The following is a 16,467-nucleotide window of genomic DNA, read 5'->3' on the forward strand; positions in this document are numbered from 1 at the left end:
CAGTGGCCATCTAGCTGGGTTTTTGTTTACTAATCCTCCCCCGATAACATCTCCCCTACTCTGTGACACTCGATGCAGATGCTCTGCATCAGCAATGTCAGGTCTTTTATCTGCCAGCAATGGTTCACAGGTTTTCTCCTTGGTGTCTGCAGAGTTGCGTGATCTCTCTGATAGCAACGTTTATCAGACCTGCTCCTCAGATCTCTCTGGGACTCTTGCAACTTCGCCAGCAAGTTCCTTTGCAGGCACTCCCAATAAAACATTTGACTGATGTTATTGTTGTCCTTTTCCATCAACTGCAATGCCACGTCTCCGACAAGGGGGCCACAGACATGCTGAACAGGCAGAGCACTCGGTCAGTGAGGGGACACCTCGCCACAATGCAGACACATTTTGTTTGAAAATACTGGACACAATTGCATTACTTGAACATCATTACATCACGTGAGGACACAACATATGGAGCCAAGCTACATTTCTTTTGTAAACGCATTAAGCAATTTACTTTATTCTCAGCTTTGAGTTTGCTAATGTACACTCCATCAGGCTTGTTTTTCCGAATCCCCTCACTCTGCTCCTTTCTCCTTTCAATTCAATACAATATGCATACCATTTTTTATTAAAACAATGCAACGGACTCTGCTTTTAAGTACTGGTTTGAGACAACGGTGCTGTAAGGAAATGCATGTCTGACACTGAAGACTGTTTAAATGTCTCGCTTTCCATTAGTCCAAATGCACATTTTTTCAAGAGAGAAGCATCATGTTCTCCAAATAGGATAAATTCCTTTCCATTTAACCAATCCTGCCTGACTAGGAATACTCATGAACCATCTAACCATTTTGTGTAGTTTATCCAAGGACTAAAAAACATTGCTTGTTCATAAAACGAGGTCACTGAGGCCAAGGCTGTTTGCATCCACTACGATTGATTCTGCTAATATGCTGTGTGACCTCACCATCCAGGATCACAGAGAAAACCAAAAGCGGACCTCACAGCAAGACCCAACAGAAAACCAAAGAACTGATCTCAACCCCAAGACTTCACAAGGGCCAAAAGCTAACCTTGCCAATAAAAGATCCAATGAGAATGGAAACCTCAAATGTCATCACCATGAAAAGCCATGACTGTCCTAGCCCAACACTACCAAAGGCTATCAATGGCCAACAAGACGACAGCAAGAACAAAAAAAGAGACCTCACTCTAGTGAGTAATCCATGGATGTTATACCTTCTTCCCTATTGGGAGCCCCTTCCCATAAGGCCAGAGAGGTCAGGCCGCTACCTGATAGTCCCTCTGGGAGTGGTACGGTATCCAGTAATATGGTCGCAGAAAAATGCAGTTTTTACAACAAAAATAATTAAATAAATCACAGCAAAAAGGCTGTGGTGTGACCTAGTAAAAGTTTTTCCATTATACCACAAAAGGGGAGCGGGGGTGTACCCCCGCTCCCCTTGCGCGGTATAATGGGTCCAGGGGTGTCCTCCGCATCCATTACATGGATTACGGGGGCCACACCACAGCCTTTTTGCCGCAATTTCTTTTAAAACAGCCATTTTCGCTGCAACTATTACATGGAACCGGTGGTACTCAGTGGATGGATCTAATGGGGAGGGAAGCCCCCTATGGAATTAGTGACACCTGGGGAGAACATGGTATCACCACACCTTCCTAACCAACCCATACCAGTACCATTCACACTGTTCCCATGTGTTTCTCTTATACTTATTGCGCCTTGAAACACATTGCATATAGCGCATTATAACCCAATAAATAAAAATAAATACATTCTTCCAGCATAGGAAAACATGGGATGCGGAAGAGCCAGGACTATCCGAATAGAGCTCCCCTTCCTAATACCAAGACTAGGATGGACTTGTTAGTTCTTGAGAGACTGATCCATTTAGTACTGAGACGAGGAAGGGCTGCCGAGTACTAAGAAGTACACTGCGGAACCAAAGTGAGCAGTTCCGTCAATATGGAATTGATATGTGCATAAAAACAGAGGAACAACTCAGACTAATGTTGAGCACTACCTGGAGGAACCAGGAGTGCAGAAAATGAAGCACTGGAGAGAAGGCAGAATGGGATACCACAAAGGGAGCATGCCACCACGAGGAGGGTCCAGTGTGGAAGGACCACACCAGATTGGAGTGGTCCTTCCTAACAGACCCATCAGGTCTCACCTGACCAACCAGATCTATGTACCATCCTTTAAGAGAACCAAAGCTGGAGGGTCTAGCAACACTTGGCTCCCAACAATTGGAATGCACTGCCCACAACCCTAAGAAATGAAAGATCCTACACTGTATTCCGCAAAATGCTTAAAACCTCACTTTTCTGTTAGACCCAAACCAATATGTGTAACTACGTTTATTCAACTGTAACCTCATGAACAGTAGAACTGCCTGCCTGCTCATTGTTACACATGTTTGTTTCGTCAAGTTGAATTCTATGTAACAGCGCCACAATGCCTCAGGGCTGTTGCTGAGCTTTATAAATGCAAATAAATAAAATAGGAGTAGTAGGCAGCTCATGACGCCCAGTCGGGACGGCAAACGTGCAGAGCAGGCAGCACGATCGTCGGAAAGGAAATTTCCCTCGCGGAGCCATCGCAAATCAACAGGGAACTGCTGACCGGTGAGGAAACACTGAGGCTGAGGCGGGCCAGAAGCATCAGAGAAGCCCTAAGAAAACTGCAGACCATATAGACAGGTATGAGAGTGTGAGGGGAGGTGAAAAGGGGGCCACGGGAATGGTGCAGAAGCTGGGAACCTTGAGGGAAACAAATCACGGGTCTGGGACCCCAATCCATAGAATTTAAGAAGTTGTGAAAGTATTCATGTTAATAAACAAAATCTCAGTACCTGGCAAGTTAGTAGACCAGGGGGACTAAACATGGAAAGAAGAAAGTGCGAGTCTGAGACCCACATCCATAAAGGTGATCAAGTCCTTCAGAATAATCATAGTTCCAGTACCTGGCAGAGAAGTAAACCAGAGGCACTGTATTTGCGAGTCTGTGACCCGCACCCATAAGAGCAATTTTGTTGATCGTCATAATAATAGTACCTTGCAAGAGAATATACTATACAGATTGTGCATGCAAGTCTGGTACCCACACCAATTGAAGTATCCTCACCAATAGTAATAGTCACAGTGCCTGACAGCGAAGGGAACTCAGGCTGACTGAGTGCAGAAGCAAGGGAAAGGAAGCATTACCCCTTGACACCGTTCTGTTATAGTAATACCTGGCCAAGTGAAAAACCAGGTTGATGGTGAAACAAAGTCTGAAACCATGGCAAAGAATCATGCCCCCCCCCCCCCCCCAACCCCCCTGGTGTTTTGTGAACATTCTACCACAGCCAAGAGAAGGAAGTTATTCTTTTGGCATCATAAGAAACTTGATGGACCTGGGGATGGGAAACATTCCCTCAAGTGTTGTGAACATTGTGAAGATAAGAGACTTTGTTTTCTTTGTGCCTTGGTGAAGAGTCAGCCCAAGGAACCTTTCAGACTTTGTTTTGGTGTTCTGCCCTTGACAAAGAACATTTCATTTTGCCCTATAAGTGAACATACCACCCAGAATAAAGAATTCATTCTTTTGAACCAGAAAGATCCCCACTTTAGTTAGTTCAAGTGTTAGTTCAAGTGTAAGGGAAGGAAATAGGTTTTGGACACACGATGGTGGACTATTTGTTTTAGACTAACATTCTGACAACATCCTTAGTATTGGTTGAGGCAGGGAACCCCCCTCTTAGTAATAGGGCCGGATAGGGTTTTCTTTTATATTTCAATAAAAGTCTTTCACCAAAATGAGGTCACCTGTGCGTCAGTCATCTACACCCCTACACACTATACCTAGACCTTATAAGAAAGAAAGGAAACCCAAATGCTTGCATCATCACCAAAGATCACTACAAGCATCAAAAGCAGGCTTCAACATCCAAAATCCCCATTACGAGAAATACGTGCTTCCAACACTCACTAACAAGACAAGAATTAAAAGTGGTTGTCATTAGCCACTCACACCACAGCAGCTGAAAGCAGACAGTGTGAGAGAGACAGACTCAAAGATGTTTGTTTCAAAACCTTTATTTACTAAAGTTACTAGGCTGGTGTAATGCCGAACTGGGCCCTAACACTAAAGAGATGGTTACCTTAACTGATGTCTCTAAGGGCCGTCGAAGTTCAAAATAAAAATCAGTCTGCATCTAAACCTTTGCTTGCCCTCATTCTGACAAAATGTGTTAGGAAGTCTTTCAAAAGCAAAAAGCGGTGGTTCAACATGGTTCAACAAAAAAAGGGAAACCAGGATCAGTTTCAGGTGGTCTCCTCTCTCTCCAGGTGTATGTTGGTCAGCTTCAAAAGAATCAGTTCAATCAAAACGGGACTGTTCATAGGACCTGCTCAATAGTTCAAACAATGTCAATGTCTTTAATGCCTTGGGGTTTCCTTCCCCAAGCTTCAATTCCTTCAGTAACACAAAATAATCAAGGTTCCACTTTGATAGACCTCTTAGGATTCCCTTCCCCAATCTCAGGCCCCTCTTTAGTTTCAAAACACGAGTTCAGTTTGTCCGGATGTACCTTTCTTTCATATACAGCTCTTTCGAAGGGTAGAATCAGCGACTTTAGAAAACACCAGGTTCTTAGCTCTTCCTAAGCTCGACCACTCCGAGCATTTAACCCCCCCCTCTTTTATTTCCTGCTTTTAACCTTTTGCCATCAGGGGTTTTCTGCCCCCTTCTTGTTCCCCTCAGTTTCCTTGACTTTTTTTTCTCACGCCCACTGGCACCTTTCCTTCCTTCTCCTGCACACTTGCACCTTCCTCTCCTTCGTGTGCCCACCGTTTCCAACTTTCCCATGCACACTTTCCACTCTGGTGGGTCATTTGCATCCGTCCCTGTCTTTTCGGGTCACCAACGCCCTCTTCATTACAATTCTTTCACTTTGGGACCCTTGCATGCTCTACTTTTCTGGTTTTCTCTTAATTTCATGGCCACTCTTCTTTCAATCTATATTGCTTTACTAGTTTCCGTTCATTTCTTTCCTGCTCTGTGCCGCTTTATGCATTCCTTTCGCCCACACCGCTTCATTCAGCCGCATGCTCCAGCGCGGTGACAACCAGTCCCTTCTAGTTCTGCGGGCCTAAGGCCAGGGTCTCACCACCTGTCCCTCACATCCTTGGGGTCGACAGAGGTCCCAAGGGAACAAGCAATTTTCAGACCGCCAATAGCGGCCTGCAAGAGGGGGGGGGGGGGGGAGCTTTGCTCCGGATCGCTGGAGACACGGCTCCCTAGCCACACTGCAGCCCCTCACCAACACCGGCCCAGAGTCTTGGCACACTGTTTGCCTCTGGGCCGTAGATCCTGTTGCTCTCTGCTTCTTGCCTTCTTTGGTCCAAACAACGTCGCCAGCTAGCTATTGCACCTGTGTAGAACCACACCTTCTATAGCTGGAAAAACAGTCATGTGCGAGTGATCATTAGTAAATGCCCAACTGCCAGACCATCAATGGGACAACTAAAATTCTTTCTACAGCCGGTTTCCCCGTACACTCCCCATGTTATCCCTATGAGAAATCTTCACTACTCCCGGTTGCCTCCCTGTAGTCCCGCTATTTGTTGAAAATGGGTAGGGGGAGATGGAATGGGTTTGGAAATACCCACGAAAGCTGGGGAAAGGGTTTTTGAGGTGGAATAGGAAAAAGGGGAATACCATGTGTCGCCCTTGGATGTTCTACCAATCCCCCGTGACCCTCCACTCAGGTGATCCTCCCTCGCTTGTCCACCCGCAGGGTCGGATCCAAAAGCGATGCCCTTCTCTGGCCACCCGACTACAGGATCCCAGGGGAGTAGGTGGGAGAACATGGTCAGGTTTCTCACAACAGCCTGCAGCAGGTTTTTCATGAGAACCCAAAAAGAGCAAATATTTGAGCTTCAGCATATTTTAAAGTGCACTGCTGTTGTGAGACTGATTGGAAAAGAAGTCTGAAACCTAAGGTCTACCATTTCTAATCACAGAAGCACTGAGCATGCTGCATACACAATAGCATTATATATATATATATATATATATATATATGCTCTGTTGAGGCAGACAGACAATGGCACCCTAAATGCTGCAGAGTCACCATTACTATGACCTACTCCTAGGTCTTGTTTGCATGCACAGAAGATGTTAGGAGGGCTCAGGCAATTTATCCGCGCATTTAAAATTCCACATCTCTCCTGCAAATCCTGGACCTTGTAGGCAAACTTAGGAACAAAGGACAACAGTTTATTACAGTCTGCTGTTCAGACACTTGTTGACTAAATTCTTCATGCTGGCATTCTAGAAACAAGTCAGGATCTATGAGCAATTCCAAAAGGATACAGAACTTGTCAGCGGGACAAGCAATTCCTTCCCTGGAAAAGCAAAGTGAGACAAGGCATCAATTAATTACCAGAATTCAAGTCATCCCACAGCTCAACATTTCCAGTAATTCTCATATGCTATGCAGGTTTGGGTTTGCAAGGCTTACAAAATTATAACAATTGATCAGGTCATTAAACAAATCTTAAGAATGGGTAACAAAACACTTGTGCATCTTTGCATAGGATTATAATAAATCCCCATCATGCATGTAGAAAGACATCAGAGGCCCTGCATTTTTTAAGCAATTAACAGTAATCCTGCTTGTAAACTCCTGGTACAATACTGGTCTCTTATTAAAGTTACCATGAAATGCTTCTAAAAGCAACTGAAAGAGCATTCTGTTGGGGCCACTTGGCGTCTGGCCACGGAGAATACTTCACCTGCAACCATTGTCTGGGTCTCTGGGTTCCCAGTGAGAGAATACATTCAGTCACAGTCCTTTGCCCGGAGAAGTAAACCCTACACCAGCTAGGGCCAACAATAATTGACAAAAACAAAGCGCTTAAGATGATGCATGCTGACAGTAAGTGAAAGTTGAGAAGGCAACATCACACAAATATCATGATGAAAAACTGAACGGTAAACCACTAATATATACAGGGCAGGTCTACTTGACTTCAAGTGATGTACTACAGTCTTTTCAATTAAAATATGTTCTGGATGGCCATAAAGCCTACCCAAATCCCTACCGGCAGCAAGAGGATAAATGTGGTTTACCATTCATTTAATTTTGTTACATTATTGTTACTTACCAGAGCCTGTCACAGTCCTTCTTGAACTCCCTTGCCTATTTTAGCCCTACCACTCCAGCTAGTAGGTAGTACCATGAACTTACTACAGTGAAGAGATGGATGGAAACACTTTGAATTCAACAGGACGATTGGCAATTGCTCCGACACCATTCCATTCCATCGTTTTTATAGCCTCCCGTACCAGTATCCAGTAATGTTAGCGAATAGAGAAAAAAAAAAAATTACTCTTTTACCGAAACCATAATAACGAAAAAGTACCAAATCTTTAATTAAAATGTATATGGGGATGGGGTTAAAAAAAAAAAAAAAGGGGTGGGGAGAGTTTAAAAGCACAGAGAAACAGGGGGACGGGGACCCAAATACATTTTTTTAAAACAATATTTTTCTGTTAAAAGGTTTTGGTAAAAAAGAATTCTCTGAAATTTCATTCGTTATCACATAGATCCTCCTGTATCGTTACAGAAGTGGGACAACGCATATGTAAATCAGTCTTTTTGCACCCATCGCAAAAGGGGCAGTCCACCCGGAATTGCTAGGTCACACCACTTATGCAAAAGACCACAAGCAACCCCAGATATGTTTTGACCACATTGGCCATCAGCATGGTGCCCTGCCAGTGGTGATGATGATTAATTCAAAGCTTTTAAATCTACGACTCATCGCTGTTGCTGGGTCACACTAAGCTGCATGGATATGATCAGATTTGGGATGCTGCCTCACTAACGAAAGACAATGATTTTAGCCTATAGTAATTTGCATTTCAGTCAGTACCACTGGTATAATGTTTGTATAACTAATTGTAGTAATAGTTTTCTCCATTAATTAACTATTACAAACCTACAAATAGTAAAGTATAAGATATCTGTGTTTTCACTACTGTGATCCGGTCTATCTTTGCTAAAATGTTACTGCTTTTTAACTTGCGTCGAAAGGTGAAATTGGAGGATAGGGAGTGACATGAGATGGTGGTAAGGATCATCATTGTACCCTTTGAACCATCCTCTCAGACTCTCCCCTTTGTAACAGGGCCAGAGAGCTGTCCTGTCAGATGGGTTTAGGGACCCCCGCTGTCCCTCAGCCTGGGGTGGGGTGGGAGGCCTACCAGGGTTAATGCCGCAGCCAACCGTTCTGCAGTGTTTGGGTGAGTTGAGGGTGAGTTGAGGGGGCCCACGTGCCTATCCTCTACCCTTGTGCCTGGGTGTATAACAGCAGTTCCACTATCTAGCACCCGTCTCATAACAGCACCATTCTGGCCAATGTCTTTCTTTTTCTATTGCACAACTTTTTAACCCAACAGCAATGACTCAGTCAGCAAACAGCCCAAAGAGACCAAGATCTACAACCAAGATGCAGAGCGAGCTACGCAGCAGCATGGATCATGTATGCTGCTATGCAACACGCTCCTAAAGAAACAATACAGAAAACTGTAGAGCGTGTGTGGCACCTTCATCAATCGGGCAAGCTGGAGGACCCTCCCACAATCATGGACATTAATTGTGATAGGTTGCCAATATCACACAGATGTAAAGGGAGTGGGCTTACAACCCGTTTGGACTCTTTGGCTTCCTAAAAAACACCTCTCCAGGGGAAAGAACAGCCAGAGGTTCACCACGGAAACTAGGGAGAGCGAGGCATGGGAAGGATGTAGCAAAGGGAGAGGATTATGTGAGCATGTAAGGAAAAGAGCAAGGCGTGTCCGGAAAGCTTCACTAAAACCCCCCAAATCATCTCGGAGACGGTGAATACAGGGTTCACCTAGATTGTTCACTGAAAGACCGATAAGGCATTTGCCTTTAGGCCATCACCACTAGTAAGATAGGCTTCAGGCAGTAGGGGTTACTAATCTATAGTGACCGTCCTGGGGTTGTGGGGTGGCTGGGTTAGGGAGAGAACTTCCACCTCTAGATTAGATGGAGGGACAGCTATTGGAGAGCCCGACATTTGAACAAATAATCCTTTTGATAGTTGGTGTGTTCTAGAGCCCATCTGCAACACTTTTTTGACCTCGTTTTCATCTTGCTGAAAGGCACCAAGCTGACAATTGAGAATAGCATAAGCTCACAGGCCTAAGAATAAGGTTACAGGAAACATCATATGAACATATTATATTGCCTTGTAACAATGATCTTGAATCCAATAGCGTGTAAGCCTAGGGTGAGTTTAGCTCAAGATACTGAGCTAGCAGCATCGAGAAGAGCTTCATCATTAAAACAAGCAGACCTGTCCAAAAAAGCAAAAGGGACAGGCTGGCCAGCAGAAATGTGGTTCAGAAATATTTCAGTTCCCAGAATGTCGAGCCTCCTGAGGAGACACAAGAAGCAAGAGAAGGGGTACCAGTGGCCCCAAATAGAACTGCTGTATTGGGTAGTAGTCGGAAGGACGATGATACTGATGTCACTAACACCCGAGTCTTCAATAGGATGCTCTGGTTCCCAAATTGACATTTTTCCAGGAACGCCATGTCTTTTCAAAGGACAGTTTCTTCCTAAGCAGAGGGGGCTGGCAGAAAAGCCTTCAGCGCTAGTCTGATTGCCCACAGCTCTAAAAGGTTGATATGCGGGGGCGTGGCTAAATGGCCACGTAGTGGGACGTGTCCGAGGAGAGCTCCCGAGATCCGACATTGATCCTCGCAGAAACTGAAGTTTCCACTGGACATTGCATGCCGGCGACACAGCCACGCGCTCATGAACACTTGAGGAGCGTCCCGAGCGTGGAAGCGGTGTGATCGCATGCCAATACGAGAAGACGCGACCCAAAAGGAAGAACGGGGTGCCTACGGCTGAGACGCGAACAAAGATGGCGGCCCAGGACAAAGGGCCATAATAGTGACCGCAGCGTTCGCCGGAGCTGCGTGCGGGAGCCCGGCGCGGTGACCTGCTGTCGCCAGCGAGGACGTGGACCTGGACTTGAGCGGGGGCAGGCATTTCATTGAGCAGCTGAGAGGAGCAGACCGCCCGGTATTGCAAGCCCGGCGGCCCCGCAGCAAGATCAGGATCCCCAGGGTGCCTGCGGCTGCATAGTGGCTCCTGAGAGGAGGCGCAATCCCCGTGTCTCCGGCCAGCTGAGACTGAACATGCGAAGTCAGAGCATCCCTGGCGCGACGGCGGCGAGCTCCAGCGGGCCTGGATATGCCCGAACCCAGACGGTGAGGCGGGCCCCGACCCTCGGCGGGCCCTACAAGGTACTGCCTGGAGGCCATCAGTGAGGATACAGCCACTAACACGGGGAGCCGGGGAGACTAAGAGCGTCGTGAAGCCGGTGGAGATACCAGCGGTGCGTGGAACGGTGCTGTAATGCACGGCCGTGCCAAATGAGGGCCCGAGTCCCTATGCAAGGGGAATTCAGCAGTCCCACGGGCCACTATGACACGGCTCTAGCAGGGAAACACTGGGGTGCCTGACAGACCCTTGGGAAGCCCGAACACGGGCCGGATTGGTCGTGCTGTCATTAGAAGACAGGTTGGGCTGGAGCCCGGATCCTGTGGCTGCAGGCACAAGCACATGTGGATAAATATAGTCCACTGGTGCTGCGCGGTGCTAACAGGATATCCGGGAAGCGGTGGGGCCTGGCCCCGGCAAATTCGGGGGAACTGGGTGTGCTTAATAGAAGATTGCAGCAGTGAGGTGGGCCCTCACGACCCCGGTGCAACAGGATGACGAATAAACCCCCCAGAATAAGAGCCAAACAGCCCACACTAGACACCTTCACCAGAACGCCAACACAAGCGGAAGAGGCCAGGAAGGCGGAAAAGACTCCCAAAGTGGGCCCCAGCCCCACAGGCAACCAGGATGTACTGGAGGCAATCGCCGATCTGAAGGAGGCCTGGGAGACCAAACTGGGCCTAGCAATGGACAAACTGGAAGCTGCACTTGAGCTCAAGATACGAGCAGTGCAAGAAGACGTGAGCCTCCTCCGGCAGGATGTGTGGTCTCTGGCTGAGCGCATAGGGGCCCTAGAAAAAGTGGCCCCGAACACGGCGGCCTGTGCGGCCCATAGCTCAGAGCTTCATGCCTTGGTGCAAAGGGTCGGCAACCTGGAAAGCAGGGCGGAGGAAGCAGAGGGACGTGCCCGGAGGAACATCTGCATCGTTGGATTGCCGGAAGGTGCTGAAGGAACTGACCCCACCGAGTTCATCGAGACCATGCTACAGCAGGAGATACCCGGGGGAGCCCTATCCCAGGGGTTCGCCGTGGAGAGAGCGAACAGGGCCCTCATGAGAAAGCCGCCGCCGGGGAACCTCCCTAGGCCGGTGATTGCCAAGATTCTGAATTACCGGGACCGCAAAAGAATCCTGGAATACTTCCGGAAAGGAGGCACAATACAGAGGGTGGCCGCGCTTATAACGGCATACCCCGACTACACCCTGCAAGTACAGCGGAGCCATATGAATTTTGGGTCGGTGAAGAGGAGATTGCAAGAAGCCGGCCACAAATACATGCTGCTCTATCCGGCTAAATTGAAAGTATTCCATGGGAGCAGAGCTCTGTTCTTTCACACTTCAGAGGACGCTATGGGATGGCTGGACCTGCAGAGCTGCCCCCAGGAACCGGATGTCCAGGAAAATGTTGGCAAAGATAAGTAGCGTGTGGTTGGGGCTTCCCGGGCGTTGTATCAATTGGCATTGGGACTTGAATATAGTACAGCATATAAATGGATGGTATTTATGCCTGGCGCAACAGTTCTACTTAAGATCTGTGGATATCGTGAAAGTTGCACTTTAGTAGGGGAGTTACACGGAGTTCGACCTACTCACCCCCACAGAGTAGTTTAGGTAGGTCGCTGGTAGTCCGGTGACACCCTGCTGGGCTCTGGGCCTGGGATTCCAGGACGGAGCCAAACGCGGGAGGGCCTGAGATCCAGGGATGGAGCTGGGCATTTGTGGGGGTTGGAGTTGGGGAGGGAGGGGGGAGGATTGCAAGGGTGTGCAGTGGTTTGTAGTTGGGGAATGGGGAGTTGGGTTAGAGGGAAGTTGGGCGGGAGGGAAGGGGTAACGAGCCAGAGAGCGAAAGAACGGAATAACGAGGGGAGCATCAAGGGTATGGTTAAGATGGGAACAGTCCGAACAGATGGCATCAGGTAATCTCAAAATTGGGACCTGGAATGTACGGGGCCTTAACAGCTATCTGAAACGAAATAAAGTGATGTTGTACTTAAGCCCTACTGCAGGAGACCCATCTCACCAGGGAAAAGCTGGTGGTGGTCAGGAGGAAATGGAAGGGTAATGTTGTGGGTGCAGCGTACTCGGCGTACGCTAGAGGGGTTATCACTTGGGTGGCACCGCATGTGCCGTTCCAGGTGCTGGGCTCTACGGTAGACCCGTAGGGCAGAATGGTGGTGGCGACGGGTCTCCTGGAAAATAGGGAAGTGCACATCATAAATTTGTATGCCCCCAATAACGACACAGCGGCTTACTTTAGGACCCTTTATAGCAAACTTGGCCCCCTGGCGGGGGGTATGGTGGTCTGGGGAGGGGACTTCAACTTTACCCTGAACCCCAATATGGATAGGTCAGCAGACAAAGCGGGGAAGACGGCACCGGCGGCTAGGGCGCTAGGAACCTTACTGAGAGACCTAGGCCTGGAGGATGTGTGGAGAAAGTTGCATCCTACTGATAGGCAATATGCGCACTGCGCAGCGCCACACGATTTGCACACAAGGCTAGATTATGTGTTTGTAGCGGCCGAGATGGTGGGAGACATAGTGGGAGCGGAATACAAAGCCCGGGTATTGTCGGACCACTCGCCCTTAGCAATAGAGTGGAGACACCAGCCCCCAAGATCGCGGATCCCAACATGGAGACTTAGGACAGAGGCTCTGCAGGATGAAGGGTTCCGGGAGGGCCTGAGGGAAGCCATTGAGGAATATTTTGAGAAACACGGATAGCGTGCGCTCGGTGGGAACATTGTGGGAAGCGTTCAAGGTGGTGGTGCGTGGGGTAGCCATTTCCAAATCTAAAGGGCTCCAGGGGGGGTGTCGAAAGGGAACTTCGGGAAACAGAGGGAGTTGGAGGGACTTGCACGTTGTGAGAACACTGCCCACGACAACAGAACCAAGATAAAAGACCTACAGTTGTCCTGCAATGCGCTCTGGGATAGATTGTGTAGACTTAATCACGGGAAATACACGGCAAGGATACACGCAGGGGGCGACAAACCGGGTAGATTGCTAGCCTGGCTGTATAACAGTGAGACCCCCCCGCTCAGTGATCAGCGAGATTATGGGTGAGGGAGGTTGCACTTGCAACACCCAAGAAGGGATAAATGAGGAGTTCTTTAAGTTTTACAGACATTTGTATGAGGACACAGGGGAGGATGTGTGTCAAGACATACAAGACACACTGGAGGACATAGAGCTGCCCACCCTGGACGACCTAGAACGCGTGGAGTTAGACGCACCCGTCACCTCGGATGAGCTGGAGGTGGCGATTCAGGACCTGCCCACATGTAAGGCGCCCGGTTCAGACGGGTTGCCTAGTGAGTTTTATAAAACATACAAGCAGGAGCTGCTTCGGCCACTGCTCGCCATGTTTAACGAGGCCTATGAGCAGGGGGAACTCCCATTGACCCTCCGCGAGGCTGTGATCATCCCACTCTTGAAACCAGGCAAGCCGGCCGTGGAGTGCGGGTCTTACAGACCATTGTCCATGCTCAACCAGGATGGTAAAATACGCACGGCAGTGTTGGCTAATAGGTTGAAGAGGGTGATTGGCAAGCTGATACACCCAGATCAGACGGGCTATGTCCCGGGCAGGAATATCACGGATAACCATAGGAGGCTACACCACATTATTGACCAAACTGAGGCAGGTACGAGCGAGTTGGCGATAGTGTCATTAGACGCGGTCAAAGCCTTTGACTCGGTAAGGTGGCCTTGACTGAAAGCGGTCCTGAAGGGATACGGAATGGGACCTGGATACCTCAGGTGGGTCCAGTTATTTTACAGCACCCCGGTAGCGAGAGTCAAAACGGGGTCCACAGTTTCAGATGCTTGGCAACTCAGTAGGGGGACCAGACAGGGATGCCCCTGGTCACCCATGTTGTATATACTAGCATTAGAACCGCTGGCAATATACCTACGGCACCAATATGAGGAGGTGGGCATTAGCACAGAAGGTGGCAGCCACCTTATATCGCTATATGCGGACGATATGCTCCTCGGTTTGCGTTATCCGGAAGAAAACCTGCAGTATGTGTTGGAGGTGATGGGACGGTACGCTACCCTTTCGGGCATATCGGTGAACCCGGGGAAGTCTAGTCTGTTTCCCCTGGGCAGGTACAGGGATGTTCCGTTGCAGAGGCTGCCGATCCTGCCAATACCATGGAAGACCGAGACCTTTAGGTATCTGGGAGTAAATATTTATCACAAGATTGAAGTGGAGCACAAACATAATACTGAGAAGGCAATAGAGGGGGTCAAGAACAGCATGGTGTTCTGGTCTAGATTGCCCCCGACTATGATGGGGAGGGCGGCTTTGCTTAAGCTGGTGGTCCTGCCTAGGCTCTTGCATTTTTTCGTGAATGTCGCATTTTTGATACCTAGGAGCCTATTTGCGAAACTTGATAGCGTGTGTAGAGGTTTTGTGTGGGGGAACTCCGGGAACAGGGTGGCCCTATGGAAGCTTCAGAACCTGTGTGACAAGGGGGGTATAGGTCTGCCAAATTTTGAACTCTATTATCTGGCGGGGCAGCTGCTGTATGTGGCCAGGTGGCTTTCGGCTGAGGACTCGGCAGAGGCCAGGCTCCTGCGAAGGGACTCAGCCCCATACTTCTTGAGGGAGGTGGTGTGGTTGAGTAGGGACAAGCTGGTGGGAAGACGGCGGCTACTGTGGCTGGGCTGGGCGGTCTGGCATAGAACGTGGAGGATGATGGGGAATTTGGAGCCGTACTCCCAGCAGGCCCCATTTGGCGGCGCTGTGTGAGAACGATTCTCAACTACTCGAATCGGTCCGCAGATACTGGGAACCGGTGGGCTTAGCCATCCTCGGGGACATATGGCAGGAAGGGGAGGCAGTGGACTTTCAGAGATTACAAGAAGAGACAGGGGTGCATGTGGGCCAATATATAGCCTACGTTAGGCTTGTAAAAAAGGCTAGACAGGTGGCCCGAGACAGTGCTAGCTGAGGAACCCGATGCCTCCCTGGAAACGATGTATGATGTATCGGAAGGTGGACACGAAATATCAAGGATATACAAGCTTCTGCGAGCAAGGGCGGGAAAGGAGCTGCTCCAACTGAGACAGGATTGGGAAGAGGAGGTAGGAGGACCCATGACAGACGGGCAGTGGGAGAGGGCCCAGATGTACCATAAAAAGGTGTCTAGGAACGCGAGATTCCAACAACTTCAACTGTACGTGACCCACAGGGCTTATTTGACTCCCGGGAAAATTGCAAAGTTTGGGGGACCGGTTACGCAGCAATGCCCCAGGTGTGGGGAGGTGGATGCGGGGATGCTGCACATGTTTTGGGCCTGCCCGGAGGTGTACAGGTTTTGGGAGGAGGTTAAAACGAAACTGATTGGTGGGGGAGTGGTGCTGGACGTGGAATCAGCCTGGTCATGTATGCTCGGGTTGTTTCCTAGACCCCGACATGCAAAACATATAAGCAAGGTGAAGGACTTGGCCTACGTCCTAGCCAAACGCAGGATTGCTATGGGCTGGAAGGCGGCCCATAGACCTAGGGTGGAGTTATGGTGGGCGGACCTCCTAAGATGGGCGGAAGCTGAATCTGTAGTTTGGTTTGAAGCGGTCACCAGGGGGGGGGCGAGGAGGAAGTAGGGTCCCTGCTGGAGTGGCGGCAATTGGTGACCTCTATGGCGAACCCACATCAGAGTAAGGATGAAACAGAGGATTCAGAAGATGAGCGCTCAAGTGTTGCGCTACCTGATAATGCTCCCGTAGAAGAGGTGGGAGAATTGGCTCTAGTTTAGGGGGGGAGGGTGGGGGGGGGGGGGAGTTGGGGTGTTATGATGGAAAATGTGATGGTCCGATGATGTTTTACGTATGGGAACAGTTGTAATGTGTTTTTTGTTTGGTTTTGAAAATAAAATAAATTTAAAAAAAAAAAAAAAAAAGGTTGATATGCAGCTTGGACTCCGATGGAGACCAACAGCCGCTGATTGTCAGATCGTTGGTATGGGCTCTCCACCCCGTGAGCGAGGCGTCCTTCACTACCGTCAACTCCGGCCATGGTTGCCAAAATGGTTCTCCTTTCAAGATGTTCTCCCGACAGGCCCACCACTGAAGATCCAATGAGACTCTTATTTGTAGGAGGCCCGACATCCTTCCTGAGAATTGGGACCACTG

The 16,467-nt window shown here is 48.9% G+C and overlaps 1 protein-coding gene across 1 annotated transcript in view; it reads right to left on the reverse strand.

Moving 5' to 3' along the window:
* Window positions 1-16,467, reverse strand: part of PFDN5 (prefoldin subunit 5) — a 118,786-nt gene that overhangs the window by 54,189 nt on the left and 48,130 nt on the right. The window contains exon 3 of the mRNA XM_069653323.1: window positions 6,374-6,405. Within this exon, the coding sequence (XP_069509424.1) occupies window positions 6,374-6,405 (32 nt within the window). The remainder of the gene's footprint in view (window positions 1-6,373; window positions 6,406-16,467) is intronic.

This window comes from Ambystoma mexicanum, chromosome 3q, assembly GCF_040938575.1.
Source record: "Ambystoma mexicanum isolate Mex_15411 chromosome 3q, UKY_AmexF1_1, whole genome shotgun sequence".
NCBI lineage: Eukaryota > Metazoa > Chordata > Amphibia > Caudata > Ambystomatidae > Ambystoma > Ambystoma mexicanum.